The sequence below is a fragment of the Borostomias antarcticus genome (assembly GCF_949987555.1).
Source record: "Borostomias antarcticus genome assembly, chromosome: 9".
Taxonomy (NCBI): domain Eukaryota; kingdom Metazoa; phylum Chordata; class Actinopteri; order Stomiiformes; family Stomiidae; genus Borostomias; species Borostomias antarcticus.
Window position 1 is genome coordinate 22589470 of NC_140242.1, and position 18789 is coordinate 22608258.

At 46.3% G+C, this 18789-nt stretch overlaps 1 protein-coding gene across 1 annotated transcript; it reads right to left on the reverse strand.

Moving 5' to 3' along the window:
- Positions 1-990: 990 nt before the first annotated feature.
- On the reverse strand, positions 991-14015 carry sona (SON DNA and RNA binding protein a). Its single transcript, XM_084443725.1, has 9 exons — positions 13919-14015; positions 12796-12931; positions 10328-10535; positions 10004-10086; positions 6590-8972; positions 5919-6376; positions 5207-5727; positions 3538-3648; positions 991-1803 (listed from the first exon to the last, which is right to left on the reverse strand). Exons 2-8 carry the CDS (start codon positions 12821-12823, stop codon positions 3574-3576), a joined length of 3756 nt encoding a protein of 1251 aa, XP_084299851.1. The 5' UTR covers positions 12824-12931; positions 13919-14015; the 3' UTR covers positions 991-1803; positions 3538-3573.
- Between the last annotated feature and the right edge of the window lie 4774 nt (positions 14016-18789).

Sequence of the window (18789 nt, forward strand, 5' to 3'; positions counted from 1 at the left end):
TTCTGCAACTTCAGCTCTTCACCTTCCCTTCTACTCAGACCTGTTGTCAGCGGCAGACACCGACTAAGGCTGAACAACTAACCGGTTGTTCGTACTGTATGTGTGTGTGTGTTTGGGAGAGAGAGGGGCGACCTAATTTCCTGTCCGTAGGTCCAAGTGAAATCCATTGAGTGTTTCAAAAGCATTCCGCCATCGATCCTGCAGCATCGATCTGCCACGGTACTCTGGCAAATAAACCAGACACATGCCCAGATGATCACTGGGATGGTAAAGCAGTCCACAGTCATCTCCATGCCATCTTGTTTAATCTGATAACCTGAGGATCCACCAACCCCAACCCTAGCTGTTAATTTCAACAGTTACAGCGTTACCATCTGCAGCTCACCTCAACAGGCCTGTCCTAATGGCGCCAACATGCCAGAGCCAGCTTGGGAATCCAACGGCAGGCTGGAAGGTCAGAGGAGGCCTGGGGCGAGGCCAGGATAGGCGGTCTCTAGGACCCAGGGGAGCAGAGTTGCCAGCAGAAGCCTGCCTCCGCCCCGGGCCCAGTGACAGCAGCTGGGCAGGACGAGGTCGATGGCCAGGACGGGAGGCGCTGCTGATGTGGAACGTTCCCGCTCAGAGAGCCTGGCTGGAGCACACCGATCCCCCTCTCCTCTACCCATCCCTCTCTCCAATACTCATCCCTCTCTCCTCTACCCACCCCTCTCTCCTCTACCCATTCTTCTTCTCTACCCATCCCTCTCCTCATCCATCTCCTCTCCTCTCTCTACCCATTCCCCTTTCCTCTACCCATCCCTCTATCCCGTCTCCAGAAGTGATCTACTGGCAGGCCTCTGGGAGTGTGCGCACTGTGCAGTAGGAATCCAAGTATAGTACCCCATAAATACAGCTCACACTGACAGCGACAACAAAAACAGTACCATAGGATTTAAGAAAAATCACTTGACAACAGGTTATGGTTTCCTTTAATAATCGTGAACAACTTTATGTACAAAGCAAGCCAAGTAGTTCCCTATTGATCAAAACAAATCATAAAATGTTTTTTTAATGGCTAATGATCACATCAGTTTTCTTTTCAACAGTAAAATCACCATAGAATTACCATAAGTGACTAATCCTTGGAAATTCTAAATGTCTTGATCAGCCTGTCGTGGCTGCTAACAGGAGACATGTTTCCAGTAAATACACCTGCCCACAGATAACCCAGGACAGTCCTAACACTAGCACTCCACCACAAGATCAAATGTCACAAAAAAGAGCCGTGAGCTGAAGGATCTATCACTGAACACAAAATAACCAGACTAAAGAATAAAATATCAGAAAGAAAACATCCAACAAAACTTAGAAAAAGCATTTGATTAAATTTTTTTTTTTTTTTTAATTTCTCTTCAGTCATTTCTATGTATTGCTTGTGTGAGCAGCAACACTGTAAAGTCTGAGAGTAACAACACTGACTTCACCCACTGACTATTCACTCACACACCCACTCACACACCCTCTCACGCAGCCCGGTCAGGCTCTTCAGCAGTGGTAGATTACATTAAAAGGTCCACAGACAGCACTGGTGGGGTTGATAACTGTTCAGGAGGAGCTGTGCCTGTCTCTTTCAAACACACACACACACGCACGCACACACGCACGCACACAAGGGGCCGTAGCTGGCTTCGTTTCTGCACTGTCACCACGACAACCAGCACAAGGGGCTTCCTGGTGATGCCCTAAAGCCTTGGTCTTGAGGCGTGCCCCAGTGAAGATGTCGGAACGGAACACAATCCTCAGGTCATGTAGATGGGTGTGTTTCTGCAAAAACAGACAAGATTTAAACATAACCAGACTGCGTTTACCACCTCAAGTAAATGAACTTATCTGCAGCCAGATCCATATTAGAGCTCGTTACATTGATCACACCCATAAAACCTCCAATAACTGCCTGGGCGAGTACTTGCTTAGCGCACCCAGGCATGAGACAGGCGTTTATTGTTGGCTAGTTGTATTAATTTAGAAATGGGGAGACTCATTCCAGTTTCTGATGAGTGGAGGAGGCCTGCCTATTTTCAGAGAATGAATGGTGCTGCATTTGTGGATGTGTGGCTCTGTAAAACAGGTGGCTGATGGCTTAATAGTGATTAATTAATATACATTTTATTTATGTCTGTGTCTGTTACACACACACTATTACACACAATTTCATAGACGTTGGTGATGGCCTTCTTCATCTCCTTGTCTCGTCACCCGTGATAAGTGATTTCGGACTCCGCCGCGACTCTGCTGCGTGCTCAGACAGAGCAGACATGGAGCAGACTCTTTCAGAACAGTGATTAGGCCTAACGTTACTCCGACTAAGAATTGATAACACTTAGCATTTCATTTTTATTTATTTTTTGTTGACGAATGTGGGCGCTGTGGACGCAAAAATGAACTAAATGGGTTTTGTCTACTATCATTAGAGAAATGGACCAGCGGACGGAGGGCCGGGGTGCAATTCACCACCTTGCCACCAGAGTGCACTGCAGGCACGTGTTAAACATGGTGGTGTGCAGTGTGGTTCACCGCCTAGCAGCTAAACGGTGCTGTGCCGGCCACAACATCACCCATGACACACATGGAAGAAGAACTTGCAACGCAAGCCAGTGTACCTGTCCCCAAGTCAAGCAGCAGGACATGAGGGTGGACAAATAAACTGGATAATGGGGAAGAACGTTCCCGGTCTGTTTTTTATAATGTGAATTGGAATTTAGAGTGACAACGTACTAAGGTATGGCTTACAGTACTAGCTAGCTACAGATAGCCTTAAATTAGCATTCTAGCTTACTGTGGTAGGATAGGCCCCCGTCCAGTGCTACGGTCAACCACATACAGATCCATGATACCAACGGGTGGCATACAATGCTACCAGCTAGCTAGCTACAGATAACTTGAATGCTAATGGCAGGCTTTCTGTAGGAATAAAGAAAGCTCAAAATACCCAATGACCAGGATGTTTGATATAGCTACATTACAGTGGATGGCAGTGGAGGTGTTGAACGCACATGCGTGTGAAATCATGTAACATTGTTGAATGAAACTGGTCGTCTTCCGGTTGATCTAGTGGTCGGTAAAATCGACCAAATGTCAAGAGGTGGACATCACTGGATTCCTCTCAGCCTACAGAATCTGGCTATGTGCTTTTGAGTAGTTTGGGGGTCGATTACTGTCGTTATAAGCACGGAGACTCACCGCCATTGACTGCCATTCAGTCGGTACAATTCCCCATTCATTCTCTATGGTGGCGTTTTCGATACCTCTATCTCGGGTTCTGGGGGGGCGATGAGCAAATAATGGTAGGGGGACGCAACTAAGTCATGGCAGGTGCATGTTAAATGAGCACAGCCTAAATCTTAAAGCTAAATTTTATCTAGTCAGATCAATAGTTTGTTGTTCAACACTTGAAACGGAGTTGCGTTTTGTTAGTTTTGGGTGCATTCGTTTCGGTTTGTGGAAAGAATTAAATAATTATTTCTATCTGAAAGATGTGTGTAGGTTCGGCGTTCTTACGTCTGTGGAATGCCTGCTCCTGGTGGGGACAATCCCCTAGGACTCATCATCTGACACATGGGGCTTCGCGATAGCCATCTCCTCCTTGCTCTCCGCTATCAACTTACACTTCTGCAAAAACAGACACACCACATTGTTAAGATATCAAACATGCAATTAGGTTTGAAACACACAAGATATCAGACAGACACATGGTTACAAAATGCACAACATGAGCAACAACTAGAGTAATAGACAAAGACAAGTCATAAGTATTAAAGGATTAGTTTGGTATTTAGCATCATAAGCCCTCTTATAAGGTTATGTACAATCGGTCCATATCAACATTTTGACAGACAGTGCACTCTGAGATATTAGTGCTTATTGCTCATGTCACTTTGAAGTACACAATGAATGTCTATAGGCATATGCTACATCTATCTGCCCACAGAGATCCATTGTGTACTTAGCTGTGACATGAGCAATGAGCACTAATACTTGAAGTACTCATTCTCAAACCTCTAGATGGCAGGATTGCAGTCTATATTATTAAGCTGAGCAATGTACCCCTTACTGTCCAAATGAGCAACTTCTGCCTCCTGCTACTTGTAGTACGCTTGCTAGAATGTTTAGCTTGATAGTTCAGTATTTGCTATAAATGTAATCATGTGTGGGTTTATTTGATCATGTGTAGACTTGTGTCAAGCTGTTGACAAGTTTACTCAAATTACTCAGGCCAGCCCTAATATCTGAAGAGTACAGTCTGTAAATTTTTACATGGACTGTTGTATATGATGGTAAATAATTTTACATCAGGGATAATGCTAAATACTAGGGGCATCACGATTTCAAAACCTGAAAATTGAACTGAATGGGTGTTCGATCCCGATCGAAATCAAAAGCAGGATTGTGATTCTCTCACTATTTTTCTCTAACCCCTGCGTCCCGTGCGTCAGCCAAATCATGCGATGCAGGTAAAAAGTAAACAAAAGAGTAACCATAGTCTACTTGCCCATCTCTCCCAATAAGTAGCTATGTTTTTGTTTGAGCCAAGCTATTTCGTTTGAATGATAGCTAAGCTCGTTGTATTTAATCAGACACGAGGCACTTATACATTGGATTGTTTATACATTGTAAAGTACTGATGCATGCATGGAGGATTGAATTGACTTGAAATACTGCTGGAGGGAGTGTTCATCCGAGGACGACAAGATGTTATCCTACGTAAGGGATGGTGTAGTATACAAGTAGCTTAAGCCTTAAGAAGCTAGCTAGCTAGCCGTCTGGCGGTAGACTATACTAGCTAGACTATATCTAACTAGCTAACGTTAGCTAGCTGTTTTGCTTTGTTACCGATTTCAGTCCCAGCCACTAGGCGTATAGAGTCCTTGTTAGCTAACGTTAGCTGTGTTTTTGTTAATTTCCGTAACTGCATGAGATGCTGATAAAGGTTTAATATTAGCTAAACATTATCTAGCCTAGCCAGTGTTAGAGTTGACTACAAGGCCAGAGATGGCATGAGAAGCTGAAGTTACCTGACTGAAGTTACTAGCTAGGTAACATTTCTTTAGACCTGGATTGGGGACTTATAAAATCGAAATATCGAAATTGAATCAAATTGTGGATTTGCGAATCGTGACACCCCTACTAAATATCAAACGTATATACAATACAGATGGTGATATCTGACCTCAGTTAGCTCTTTGATTGTGTGAATGTTGGCCTGCTGGGTGACCTTCCTCTTCGCTTCCTGTATGTGGTCCAGGTTGATGGTGGGGGTGGGAGGTGCCAGGCAGGGAGGGGGTTTGTTGGTGATGGTGGGCAGTGGGGGCATGGAGGGCATGCCAGCCAGTGCGCCCATGTTGGACAGGGCAGCAGTCATGGTGGCAGCCGTCATACTTGCCATGGCAGCACTCATGCTCATGTTAGACATGTTGGGCATGCCATGCATTCCCATAGACATGTTGGGCATATTGGGCATGTTGGGCATATTGGGCATATTGGGCATGTTGGGCATATTGGGCATGTTGGGCATCCCCATGGGCATGTTGAGAGGCAGGGGCAGGGGTAGGGACAAGGGGACAGGGGAAGGGGTGGGCAGGGGCAGCTGGAGGATGGCTTTGGGTCTGAGGCTTTCTGGAATGGGCACCCCCGCCTTGGCACACATGGCTGCAGCATTGGCCTTGGCTATCTCCAGGAGCTGGTCTTTGTCTGGAGAGCAGGGTGGGGAGGAGAGAAGAGGGGGAGGGTGGAGACGAGAAGAGTAAGGAGAAAGCAAGAGAGACGACAATGGGAGGGAACGATAACGGATTAGTCAGCCAAGGAATTAACTAGAAGACGACAAATTCTACCAGATTTTGATGTAGGTGTGACGGGTCAGTAGTTGTGGCATCCTCTCTTACCCAGCTCTGTAAGGCGAGGCGGGGTCTTGCTAGCACTGCGGCGCGTGCGGGAGGTGGAGCGTCGCTGCTTGCGGAGGATGAGGATGGGCGAGTGGCTGGGCTCTCGTTTCCAGCGGTCCCGCCGGTCAAACGAGCGGCTCCGGAACACGGGCCTGCGGCGCCTAGACCTGGACCTCCGTCTGCGGTCAGCCGAACGGGACTTTGATCGCTTGCTCCTGTCTGTAGACCTGGACCTCTTCCTCCTGCCCTTGGAGCGAGACCTTGACCTCCTCTTGCGAGCAGGGGAACGGGACTTGGAGCGCTTGGTCCTGGTTCTGGACTTGGAGCGGGATTTCCTGCGCCTTGCGGCCGACCTGGACCGAGATCTGCGGCGCCGTGCCGGACTCCTGGACTTAGAGCGCTTCTTCTTTCTTTCCACTGGAGACCTGGAGTCTCTGTTCCTGGCTGGGGACTTGGACCTGAAGACAACATGTATTAGAACCATTCAAACACCCAGTGTCAAAGTCATTAGTCTCAATCAAGCATCAGATCAAATGATGTGAACCACCACAGAACTACACAGAATAACTACTATAAGTTCTACTTCTACTGTTTGTATGGTAGAATGACTGCTATAGGACATACCTGGATTGTTACTGTTTGTATGGTAGAATGACTGCTATAGGACATACCTGGATTGTTTCCTCCTGGAGGTAGATTTAGATGGGGAACCCCTGGGAGAGGAAGTGGAGCGTGACAACTTCCTGCGAGCTGGCGAGCGGGAACTGGAGAGCTTCTTCCTGGCGGGGGATGCCAAAGTTGAGGACTGACGTTGTTTAGACGATGTGGTTGTCATCTTGATGGGGGACTTGGTCTCCTGGTCGGAACTATCTGAATGCTCTGGAACGGGCTCTGGAGAACTAGACCTGGAGGCGGCAGCACCAGCATCCTCTCTCTCTTCAGATGAGCTGGCCGGGCTGCTCTCTCTCTCTGCCTCTGCTGGTTCTGGAGCCGAGGCTTCAGCGTCTGAGGTGGTGTGGTTGCTGTCTTGCTCAGCAGGCCCAGCCTGGGTGGAGGAACTGGCTAGTGAACTGGGGGCAGGAGCCAGAGGAAGGGGCTTCCACGGTCCTGCTGCCACCAGCTTCTCAGGACTGCTCACTACAGGACTCTTGTCCCCACCTGCCTCTTCCGTAGTACCGCTCTCAGGCTGTACAGGAGATGTGTGGTCCTCAGCAGGAGACATGGATCTAGAGTGAGCTGGGGACACACTCTCTGACTGCCTGTCGCTAGACGCAGACCTGGATTTTGATTTGTCACTGCTGGGGGACTTGGACCGGCTGATCCTCTTGGGAGATTTGGATCTGTTACCAGCTGGAGGCGAATTGGATCTGGACCTGTAGTGCTGGAGCGATTTGGACCGGGACTTGGATCTCTTACTGGTCTTTGGGGACCTGGACTTTCCCATGGTCTGTATGGGAGACGGGGAGCGCCGTTTCCGGCCTGGGGACTTGGACCGTTTCCTGGGACTCCTGGTTCTGGAGCGCCGGTTCTTCTTCAGGATGACAACAGAGCGGGAGCGGGTCCTTCTGCCCCTGCGGACTGAGCGGGAACGAGACCTGCGTGTCCTGGTGGGCGGGGACCTTTTTCTGCGAGGAGGCGACGGGGTTGGGGAGCGCCGTCCTCGCCTCACTGATCGCGACCTTGAGCGGCGAGCCCGTCTTGTCCTGGAGTTAGAACGACGGAGCCTAGCCGGAGAGCGGGACCGCGAACGCCTGCCGCTACGTCGGGGAGACCTGGTCCGAGGTCGGCCGGCACGAGACCTGGAATCAGAGCGCCGAGCTCTCCTCGGGGAAGGGGACGGTGACCTCCGACCTCGCCTGGGTGATCTAGACAGCCTTCTCTTGGGGGAAGGAGACAGGGATCCTCGGCCTCTCTTTGGGGAAAGGGACTGGGACAGACGTCTGGACCTCTTGGGGGATCGGGACATTTTTCTCTTGGGAGATTGAGATTGACGCCCTCTCTTGGGAGACACAGACTGTTTCCTCTTGGGGGAGACAGACCGTTTCCTCTTGGGAGACACAGACCGTTTCCTCCTGGGAGAGACAGACCGTTTCCTCCTGGGAGACACAGACTGTTTCCTCCTGGGAGACACAGAGCGTTTCCTCTTGGGAGATGCAGAGCGTTTCCTCTTGGGAGACAAAGACTGTTTCCTCTTGGGAGAGACAGACTGTTCCCTCTTGGGAGACACAGACTGTTCCCTCTTGGGAGACACAGACTGTTCACTTCTGGGAGATACAGACTGTTCCCTTTTCGGAGACACAGACTGTTTCCTCTTGGGAGACACAGACTGTTTCCTCTTGGGAGACACAGACTGTTTCCTCTTGGGACTTCTCCTAGGGCTGGAACGAGACCGAGCCTGCCCAGGCTCACCAGAGGATCGCTTGGGGCTGGGTGAGCTACTGGGACTTGACCCGGCCCTCTTAACATCAGCCCCTGGGCGAACTGGGGACTGCGACGGTGACCTGGAGGGATTGCGGCCCTTTAACTTTGCCCTCTGACTTGTACTAGCCTCCTTCAGGCTGGCCTCATCCCTCTGTGAGCCCTCCTGCTTGGGGATGATGTCAGGCAGCTCATGGGAGTGGCTGAAGCTTCCATTTCCCAGTTGCTCTTCTGCCTTGACAGCCTGGTCATCTCGACCAATGGGCGCCGCCGACATGTCCTCTACTGGTGCAGCGTTCCCCTTCCCTCCCGTCTCCACAGACTCATCTGAGAGGTTAACCTTCACTGACGGAGCCTCCTCTGTGTGGCCACGGGTCAGGTTAATGGAGGGCAGCCTGTCCTCTCGCTTGGCCTTGGGCAGCATCGGGGACAGCTTGGCCCCAGGGGAGGTCCTGTCCTCAGACACCGCCGGCTTTCCGTCTCCCTCAGACTCCGACCCAGATGCAGACGTGCTCTCTGACGGAGAATGGGATTTCCTTTCCTGCTTCTCTTCCTTTCTCCTTTTTCTTTTCCTCTTCTTACCTGCATGTTTTTTGTGCTTTTTGGTTTTGGCATCTCCCCCTACCTCAGGTGGATCTGCAAGGACAGGGAAAGAAGGAAACTTGATAGTACACAACTAGAACACAGATACTGAAGATCTGAGAGCACATGCTTTTAGACAATAAGTTGGAGAACACAACCACAGGAATGGGGTATATGAATTAGTTGTTTTCCGTGGTTCTTGACAAGTGATGGTTTGTTTTCTCCATTATTAGAGTACACAGCAGTGATTCCGGCAAAGTAAGTAAAATAAAAATAATTAAGAACTGGATAACAATAGTGTGAATGCTCTCAGCATTCACACTAATTAATAAACCCATGACAACACTGGTATTACCGGTAACACTGTCTACAGTAAGAGAGAGCTTAGTTTGAACTTTTGAAGCTTTAACGTTAGACCTGACAGCATCATGCTGTGGGTATGTTTTTCAGCAGCAGGAACTGGGAAACTAGTAACCCAAAGCACATTTCTAGTATGTTGAAAAACTACATGGCAATAAACAAATTCTGATTCTGATTATAAAGAAGCACAAGACCAAGTGTAACGTTTATATCTGATCTTATTGTGAATGCGCATTTGCAGCCCAGACGTGGAGGCATACAACGCCAAATTGCCTCCGCAAATCAGTGTTATGAGCGGAAGGCTGCTAGAATAGGCTTAATTATCTAGCCAGCTAGCTTATGGCAACAGACACTTCTCGGTGGCTAGGTTAGCTGTTAATGTTAGCTAGCTAGCCACAAGAGGCTATAGTCGTAATCTCCCCCTCATCCCCCTATTCTCTTCACGTGAATTGAAACTGAAATCTGATTCTTCTAGACTCTGCTCTGTGTTGCGTACGCACATGGAGGGGAAGACAAAGAGAGTTTTTTTTCCCCATTTGATTAGTGGCCGCTGATATACAAAAATTAATTAAACAGGTAAAACGACAGTGGGGGCGGAAAACAATGGTGGGGCAATGGGAAAGTAATGACTCTCTGAATACACGGTGGATACCCGAACACCGAGTAACACCGGTAACACCGACAACTGTGGCAAGCCTAGAGTAGACCAGCTGTGAATCACCTACCTGTGATCAAGTCTTGTGTTGCCTCGACTTTAGCGTCTACTGGCTCTCCTGCACCAGAGATGGGTGGCCGTGCATTCCTCAGACTTCAGACAAGAGACGACATAGACAACAGTTCAATGTGAGGAGCATACAGCAGATGAAAGTATTATTTGATGAGATGCAACATCAGAAATTCTGCTGCAGAGGCAGTCATTCAGCTGTAGAGACAATTACCTGTTTAACGCAACACATTTCATTTGTATATTGTCGCCTCAACAAAATATACAGTATCTGAGGGTTGCCATGTCCTGATTAAAACAAAAACAGAAATGGGAGAAGTCTTACCTGGCTCTGGTTCTCATGGCCCGCGGTGGCTCGGGTTCAGACTCTGGGGCAGAGTCTGAGCTGCTCTCTCGCTCCCCCTTGCGCTTCTTCTTCTTCTTCTTGCTCTTATGTTTCTTGTGCTTTTTGTTCTTCTTGTGGGGCGTCTCACTTCCTTCTCTGGCAGCCTTCTCGTCCAGAGCATGGTCCCTCTCCTGGGTATCCTCCTCTACTGCGCACAGGTGCCACATAGAGAGGATCGGTTATATTTACAAAGACACTAAGTTATAGAGAGGCTCTGCAAATTGGCTGTGTGCCGAGTAGAGCCTCAGCCTTTAGCCTGCAGTATAACTGCTGTTTAACAACGTGCACATGTAGACAAGCCCGTATTTTGCGGTGTGTTAATTTCTGAGGACCTGCACAGCCAACCGAGGCCAATGCTCCAAAGCAACATAGGAGACGTGTGGTAGATGCTTACGCATAGTTAACGCAAGCGTCTGCAGGCTTTACTCAGTCTGTATCTGGAACCAGATTTTTAGTTCTAAAGGGTGATAGGGCTGTCCCAAATACCATTTCACAGATTTCTAATACTCAAATACTTTGGTGTTCCCGAACGAGCACCCAAAGATAAAAGCTAGCAAAGATAAAATGATATAAAGGCAAGCTTAAAATAAAAAGTAGTTTAGTTGTAATTTTTACATTCTGTAAACCGTGTATGCGCAACACAAATAACATTACTCAGATTAGGTCTTGCGCTAGCCTACTCAGATTTGCTGCGCTTCAAGTTGTGAGATAGGAACACAAGCTTGTCCATATTTTCTGACAAAAGTGAAGTCATCAGTTTATTAACAGCATTAAGGTCACTGGGATGCAAAGGCAATGTTTTGCTGCCAGTCCTGGGTGGCAGTCTGTGTTGTTCTTTCATCATGCAAGTGGGCCCGACTCGAGTTTTGACTTCTTGTCCTTCAAATAGTGTTCCATTCCTTTGCTTGCTGTGGGTGCGCTGCTCTGAGGCGAGGCTACATGGATTGTTTACATGCATTATCCTAAATGAAAAGATGTTCTATTAACTGCTATATCTAAAATGTTCTATTAACTGTTATATCTAAAATGTTCTATTAACTGCTATATCTAAAATGTTCTATTAACTGCTATATCTAAAATGTTCTATTAACTGCTATATCTAAAATATTCTATTAACTGCTTTATCTAAAAGGTTCTATTAACTGCTATATCTAAAATGTTCCATCAACTGCTATATCTAAAATGTTCTATTAACTGCTATATCTAAATAGGAATTTGCTGACAAAATGTATTGTAATTTGCTCTATTTTTGAAAAAAAGAAGAAGCTCAGAATACTGAATTGAGTTTCGAATACCAACCTCCCGAATTAATAGTGGAATACTCAAATTACTTGGGCCAACCCTAGTAAATGCATGATCCTAGTGTGGGCGGCAGGGAGGTAGAGCAGCCGGCTGTTCGAATCCAGCTCCTGGCAGTTTGCCGAAGTGTCCCGAACCAAGAACCCTAAAATCCCCAAATTGCCCCCAAAATCACTCACGTGCGGCACAATACTTAGCACTGTCACCTCACAGCAAGAAGGTCTCAAAGGATATGGGGGATATGTCCAACTCAATATTTAGAACATGTGAAAGAAACTTTCATCAACGGATAATCGCGGCATGCATTTGCGAGGTAATGTTCCATAGGTGAATCAGGCAAGTTGCCTAACATTACCTACTCTACACTACATCAAACAACATGTAGTATTAGCAGGCAACCAAACTTTTGAGTGTGTCATTCTGTCCATTCAGAGCAGTCTCCTCACGTGAGCTTGTGTGTGTGTGAGAGACAGGCACTGCTGAGCTCTGCTCTTATCTCTGCTGATAATTAGTGAAAATGGCAAGTTAGAAACAGGAGGGATAAAAAGGTGCAAGATAATGTTGAATAGCTGAAATAAATAGAAAATACATTTCCAATAGTGAAACAGATATGAGATGGATCGGCCGGTCACCGATCTTGGCCCAGGTCGGCCTGGTCACCTGCCGCTCTATTGGTGCATCCCTAGTTTCCTTGAGTGAAGAGAGGAGGCAGAGCCAAACCCCCAAGATGGGATGGGGTCTTGTCTCCCTGAGAATATTTTGGACTCCATAATGCAAATCTGTGCATTTTAGTTAATTTCCCTGCCTGGGACCACACTGTCAAGACCACTAACACAGCACAACAATGAGGCTCCCACCTTAGCAATAATGACATCTCCGAGTCCCACAGCACTGCAAACTCCTCTGTGCTACTAGATGGCACTAAAAGTACCACAAGATCAATAAACCCATAACCAATTTTAAACAAATATGCAGAAAATACAACCACACATACAACAGCAGCCAGAACACCAAATCACAATTTATCCATTAATTTTTCATCCACGGTCTCCCTTGCATAATCGGACCACACGCCACACCACTGGTTTTCATGTTTGTAAGTCACTGACCTGGTTGAGGGTCTGCCACACATTCCATTGCTTCAGCGCCTTGGATCTCCTGAAGTCAGGGGTGGACCTGGATCACCTGAAGTCAGACCGCTTTGCCCTCTTATTGATCAGGTCTTGGGGCCCCTCTGCTGTAAGTCTGGGTGATTCAAATAAACAGGTTAGATCATTTAAGTCCATTAGCAAAGCCTGTGCATTAAAGCTGTATGCCCAAGCTAACAAACACACAGGTCGATTTTCGGTGATACGGTTGATGTAAGTTAGAATTACAAAGCCTTCAAAAATTGTGACCCTACAAAATCTAGCGGTTAACTTTAAGGCATGATTGATCTCCCTCTCCGGATTGCTAGCCAACGTTGGCGTCCTAAGCAATGGAGCCTCTAGCATTTACTTAACGTTAGTCAGTGCTTACTGCGTGTCGTTTGCCAAGTTAACGATAGCAACATTCTCAGAACTCATCTCACTCAAATACTAAACTATGGAGTTAGCTAGCATTAGCAACAAGGCTAAATTAGCGAATACACTGCGCGCCATATCTTTCGTAATCTAGCTAACGTTAGCTAGGTAGCTATATTAGCTAGTTACACTAGCAGCGTTTGCTAAAATGCGCATGGCATGGCAGACACCCCGCAATGCTTGATTTGCTTTCGGCTAGCTAGTGCTAGCAAGCTAACGTCTACCAGGCTAGCTAGCTTTCTGTTATAAACTATCGTTACAAACGTGCGAGCAACTGTAACTTAATGAGCACAGTAGCCAGCTAGCTGTCTGCTAACCAAATCGACAGACGTTACCAACTATCTAGTATTGTAGCTAGCTAGTCCATTCGGTGCATGTATAGTTGGGCCACGAAAATGGGAGATCGGCCATAATCATAGCTGGCTCGCTTGCTAATATACTGTCGGCTTAGCTACAACTAGTGGTTGCTTAAGCTAGCTAGCAAGCGAGCTAACAAAGCCTGGCATACCAAATAGCTAGATATGCTAGCTGGTGCTGTAACGTTACTGGCCAGCCGCTAACGTTATGGAGTCGTGGCCGGCTAGCTAATGTCTGACGATTTCACAAAACTTATTTTTATTTTACCAACAAAAGGTCCGCAAATATTAAAGATTTAGCAGTACAAATTTACCCAATTGCCGAGTCTCCTGTCCCTTAACGTTTTAAAGATTAACGTTACGAAATCCAAGAACTTCATGAATGCTAAACAGAACCATCTCCCTGCGCCGCCATGACAGTAGCAAACGGTCTTCAACCCAGAATGCCTTGTAGTCGCGCGCAGAGTGGAGAAGGGTGCGGGCATGGATGTGGGGATGAGGTAGCCTGTCAGGGACCATACATTTCTCCATTCACCTTTTTCACTTAGTCTGCTCTTCAGTATCTACAGATAAACATATTTTCGTTACTCATTCACCTATTGTATAAGAAAAAACAACAACATTTTTTGCATTTAAATAGCACATATCCACAAGAATGGCTTTGCCATCCATGTGTAGCCTATTTCTCACCAGAATAGAGTGGTGTGGTCTGATGTCACTCAAATTAGGTAGCCCATGTTTGACCTCCAACTAAGGCTGCGAAAAAGAGCAGCAGCCCATTCAAAACGGGGCAGTGTTCTTACTCGCAGTCTCCTTTACACTCAAAGTGGCAACTGAGGTGACCTGCTTGGAACCCTCTCGAGCCTCCCCCAGATTGTAGTCAGGTTGTTCTGGGCCACAGTGGTCATCTCATCTCCAAAACGACTTTGGTTCTCCCTCAGATGAGGGTCGATGGCGCACCATATCAGTATCAGGCTCAGTATCATGTGATTGTACATTTTTACTATGATACATGTCAGACTGATGCCTCGGTAGTTGTCTGGTTTTGAGAGATCTCAGCATTTAGGCACTGGCAGGTTGTTTTTCGTCAGAGCAAAGTTGCAAAACTCCAGGATGATGTCATCAAGATCACAGTTCTTAACGACCTCTGCGGGAATGCCGTTCGGCCCAGCACTTTTTCCCTGCTTCAAATGGATTTCACTTTGGCAAACTCCCTGACTGTAAAGGGATCATTGTCAATGTTGAGATTTGTAAGGAATGCAGGTACCTCTTCCTCAGCTCCATCCACCGTCTGGTTTGTGCTTAGGAGATTTTGGAAGTGAGTGAACCAGGAGGTCACTTTCTCCTCGAGGTTGTGGTCCGCAACCTTTTCTGCCCACTCCTTTCATTAATGACCCTCCATACCTCCCCATACTGTTGTTCACCATGTGCTGCCTCCACTCTCTGCACCCTCTGTATCAGCTCCTCCCCCTTGATCCTATAGTGGGTATTGAAAAGAAGCTGTTTGGCCTCGTTCAATACCCTGCAATTCTCTGTAGCTGGCTTGAGCTCAAAGCCTTGGCGTGCTTCCTCCACAACTCCATGCGCCACTATGACCTCCGATGCCGGACCTCAGGGAGCCTCTGTACCTCTCCATTACTGGCACACACATCCTGGTCGCCTCAGTGTTCACAGCAATGAACCGCCTGCACTTGGCATTAGGCTCCTCCTCCTCACCCAATAGCTGAAAGTGATTCTTCATCTCCACCGTGTACCTGGTTTGAAAGCCAGGGTTTGGCTGAGAATGCCTTCCAGTCATACTTTACCTGGTCTTCGGGCTTGACTTGGGGACCCTAAGGCTCCGTCGCACCCTCATGGAGACCACTAGATGATCAGAGTCCACATAGTTGAACTGTAACTTTTGCTGTAAGGTTCAGCGTTCAGGATGGAATTCCTCCACCTTCCCCTTACTATGTAGACGAGCTGACATAGCATACCGGTAGCCACACATCGGTGGGCCTGCACGCCTTATCTCTGGGGCTGTCTGCTGCTCCGAGATCCCCTACAGATTAGCCTTGGACCGCAAGGTACCCAGTTACGATGTGTGGCCACAGCGAGGCACTGTAGGAGTCTTGACAGTGGAGCGGCTTTGTACCGGCAAAAGGCTTAAGCACTCAGCTCCTCTTTTCGGCCGCTGTGAGGAGAGCTAGCTGGCGGCGGTAGCTGAAAGCAGAGTACAGTAACAAACAGAAGCAGCATGCACTAACTACAAGCACTACTGCCACAGATCTACTGCACTACGCGTCACACACATGCAAGCACACACACCAAATTGGCCATGAAGACTGAATGTGCCTCCTCTGAGGTCTTCAGCAGTGGTGTAGTGGAGGTTATAAAGAGGCATACGGAGTATACCCACTCCTTTATGCATGGATCCACAGTATACCCATTTCTTTAAACACCACTAATGTAAAAACTGTAACCTTTCTGCTACAGTAGGCCCACTTTTTTAATCAGAGTATACCCACCTCTTTCGTCACTAATCCACTCCTGGTCTTCAATATCTGAAGCAGGCTGTACAAGTAGGTTCCCTCCTGTTGGTTGCGAGCTGCCACTCAGCTGCGAGCTGTAACCATCACATCTCAGCTGTGATGGTCACATTTGATGAGGCTTCAGGGGAAATGGCCTGCATCAATTCATTTTCTCACCTCTCCCTCTGCTGGGCCTTTTTTATTGCCTTCCTTTTGGCCTGTGTCTTCATACTGTTGACTCGTGATGGGCCACTGTCCTCAGAGGTGAATAATGTATTTAATCTTTGCAGTGCAATTTCTAGTTTATTTCTAATACTATGTGCTCAGGAGAGGTGACTCGTCATCTTGAATGAGAATCCGATTTATTTTGGCCAGGTAGGTTTTCACATACGAGGAATTTGTTTTGGAGAAGAAAGAATTAGAAATCTTTCTTTGTCATATAGCACACCGACACACATGCAATGGGCGACACATGGTAACACACATGCATTTAGGGTCGCAGATGAAATGTTCTCTGCACTTAAAGGAGTAGTAAAGGGAAAATGCATGTTTATCCCTGTTTTAAGGTTACTTATGATCATATACAATGGTGCAGATCAAAACGTTGACAAAACTAGCACTTTTGAGAAAGTCTGATAATTGCTCTACCACCGTTTTGGTCATACAATGGATGTGGATGGGCACCTTGAAAAATCTTTCAAAAACATGTTAAACTCGATTTCAAAGACAAGAAGCTCACCGAGGGGGTAATTGGTGTTCGTTGGTGTTCTGACATCAAATTCGCCACAAAGTATAAATCCTGTAGGGTTTTATTGATCATTTTATGAAATCCATTGACTTGTATTGACGCGACCGTTGTAGATGTGTAGATCAATCCGCAGAGGGGATTCAGGAAGTGGAACTACTTACGGTAGCTATTGTTATTGTTTATGTTGCTAGGCTACCTAGTTTGCGGAAGTTTACACACGTATGTGCTGCGACTAAAAAGTTATATGCTAAATATTTAAAAAAGCCTTTCCAGATGAACTAGAATCTTACTTTATGGTGAATTATATGTCAGAATGCCAACTAACACCTCAGTGAGTTTCTTGTCTTTGAAATCGAGAGTTTAACATGTTTTTTGAAAGATTTTTCAAGATGCCCACCCACATCCATTGTATGACCAAAACGGTGGGAGAGCAATTATCAGACTTCCTCAAAAGTGCTAGTTTTGTCAATATTTTGATCTGAACCATTGTATATGATCATAAGTAACCTTAAAACAGGGACAAACATTTTCCCTTTACTACTCCTTTAACCCATCCCTTTGTCCTTCTCCCAAGGACAGCCGGAAGCAGACAGGGTGTGTGCATGAACCGTAGCCTGGAAGCCAGCATCGCGGAAAACCAGAGTAGGTCCAGTCTGGCTTATGTGCGGGGCTGGCTTGTGTCTGTTCAGGACTGGTTAGTAGGATGGAATCAGCTAGTCATGCCACCAAAATAGCTGTGAACTGAAATGACATGAAATAATGTCTGATAAATTAAGACAGGTCTTGTCACCTGGACACATGAGTTCCAATGCTTCTTATGCTAATCCAGCACAATAAGACTGTGATAGCCAACTAGCTCATAACTAGCAGCAGCTTCCATAACATTCACAGTAGCTGTCGGTGGTTAAAGCAGTTACACTGATGATTCCAGTAACGTTGTGGCTGTTGGTTCAACTTCTGTTTGTGGACAAAAGTCATTATCTGTCCTATGAACTTCCCTTTAGGTGGTGAAGTAAGTAGACCAAGACACAGTGGCTTATCTATCTTATCTACAGTACTTGATTGAGTCAGCAGGTAGCATTGTTGCTTGTAAATAGCTAAGTGATATGATCTTTATATTATATTAATATGCACATAATGAAAGTACAGTTTAGTATTGGCCCTTAGAAGTAAATTGTAAGTAACATGGTTCTTAGATAAGCTAAGTGTACTAATATCAGAATAATTGTAAACATAGCATTTAACAGAATTTGGTAATACACAACTCATAAGCGCAGAGAATAATTTCAACTCCACATCTCCTATGTTGTATGACAAATAAAAATTCTTCTTCTTCTTCATGACTTAAACCTTTCCTAATGCTTTATTAAACACAGACACACAGTAAAAGTATAGATCTGTTGTAATTTTGCACATGTGCTCTCAGGACTGGCCAGTGGTTGTGGCCATCTTTGGAATGAATAGAGGCATGTAATTCACATGTAAATGTAAATAGAAGTAAAACAACAACAAAACAGGTGTATACATATAGTGGTGTTGCAGACTACATCTGAACAAAATCTTTAGGATTGGTTCGCACTGTTGACAGGTCTTCAGGAATCAAGACACCACAAATGAGTAAAAAGCGAGAAGACATTTTGCCAACTGAGTAGTTCTGCATAGATGTGGGATGTGTATTTTTGTAGTACCTACACATGTGTGTGTGTTTGTGGCCCAAGTCATCTCCAGATTGCTTTTAACTTGTGCAAGGGACTTGGATCTACAGACTGAACTAGAATTTACTAAGTATCATTTTCTTACTCTAATAGGTAGTGCTAAGTGCTAGTCGTCAGTGCCGTTGTGAAGCTGCTTTGATAGTCAATTCTATTGTATCTATATACTGTATGTGGTATGTGGGATATGTGTTCTCTGTTTCTGTATAGATCTA

Bases quoted from the DNA above. Each gene is read 5' to 3' on its own strand.
- sona (XM_084443725.1), bottom strand. From the start codon at position 12,823: ATGGAATGTGTGGCAGACCCTCAACCAG. The intron at 10,087-10,327 runs GTAAGACTTCTC...TCTTGTCTGAAG, and splicing joins GCCATGAGAACCAGAGCCAG to TCTGAGGAATGCACGGCCAC. The intron at 3,649-5,206 runs GTCAGATATCAC...CTGTTTTTGCAG, and splicing joins CAATCAAAGAGCTAACTGAG to AAGTGTAAGTTGATAGCGGA.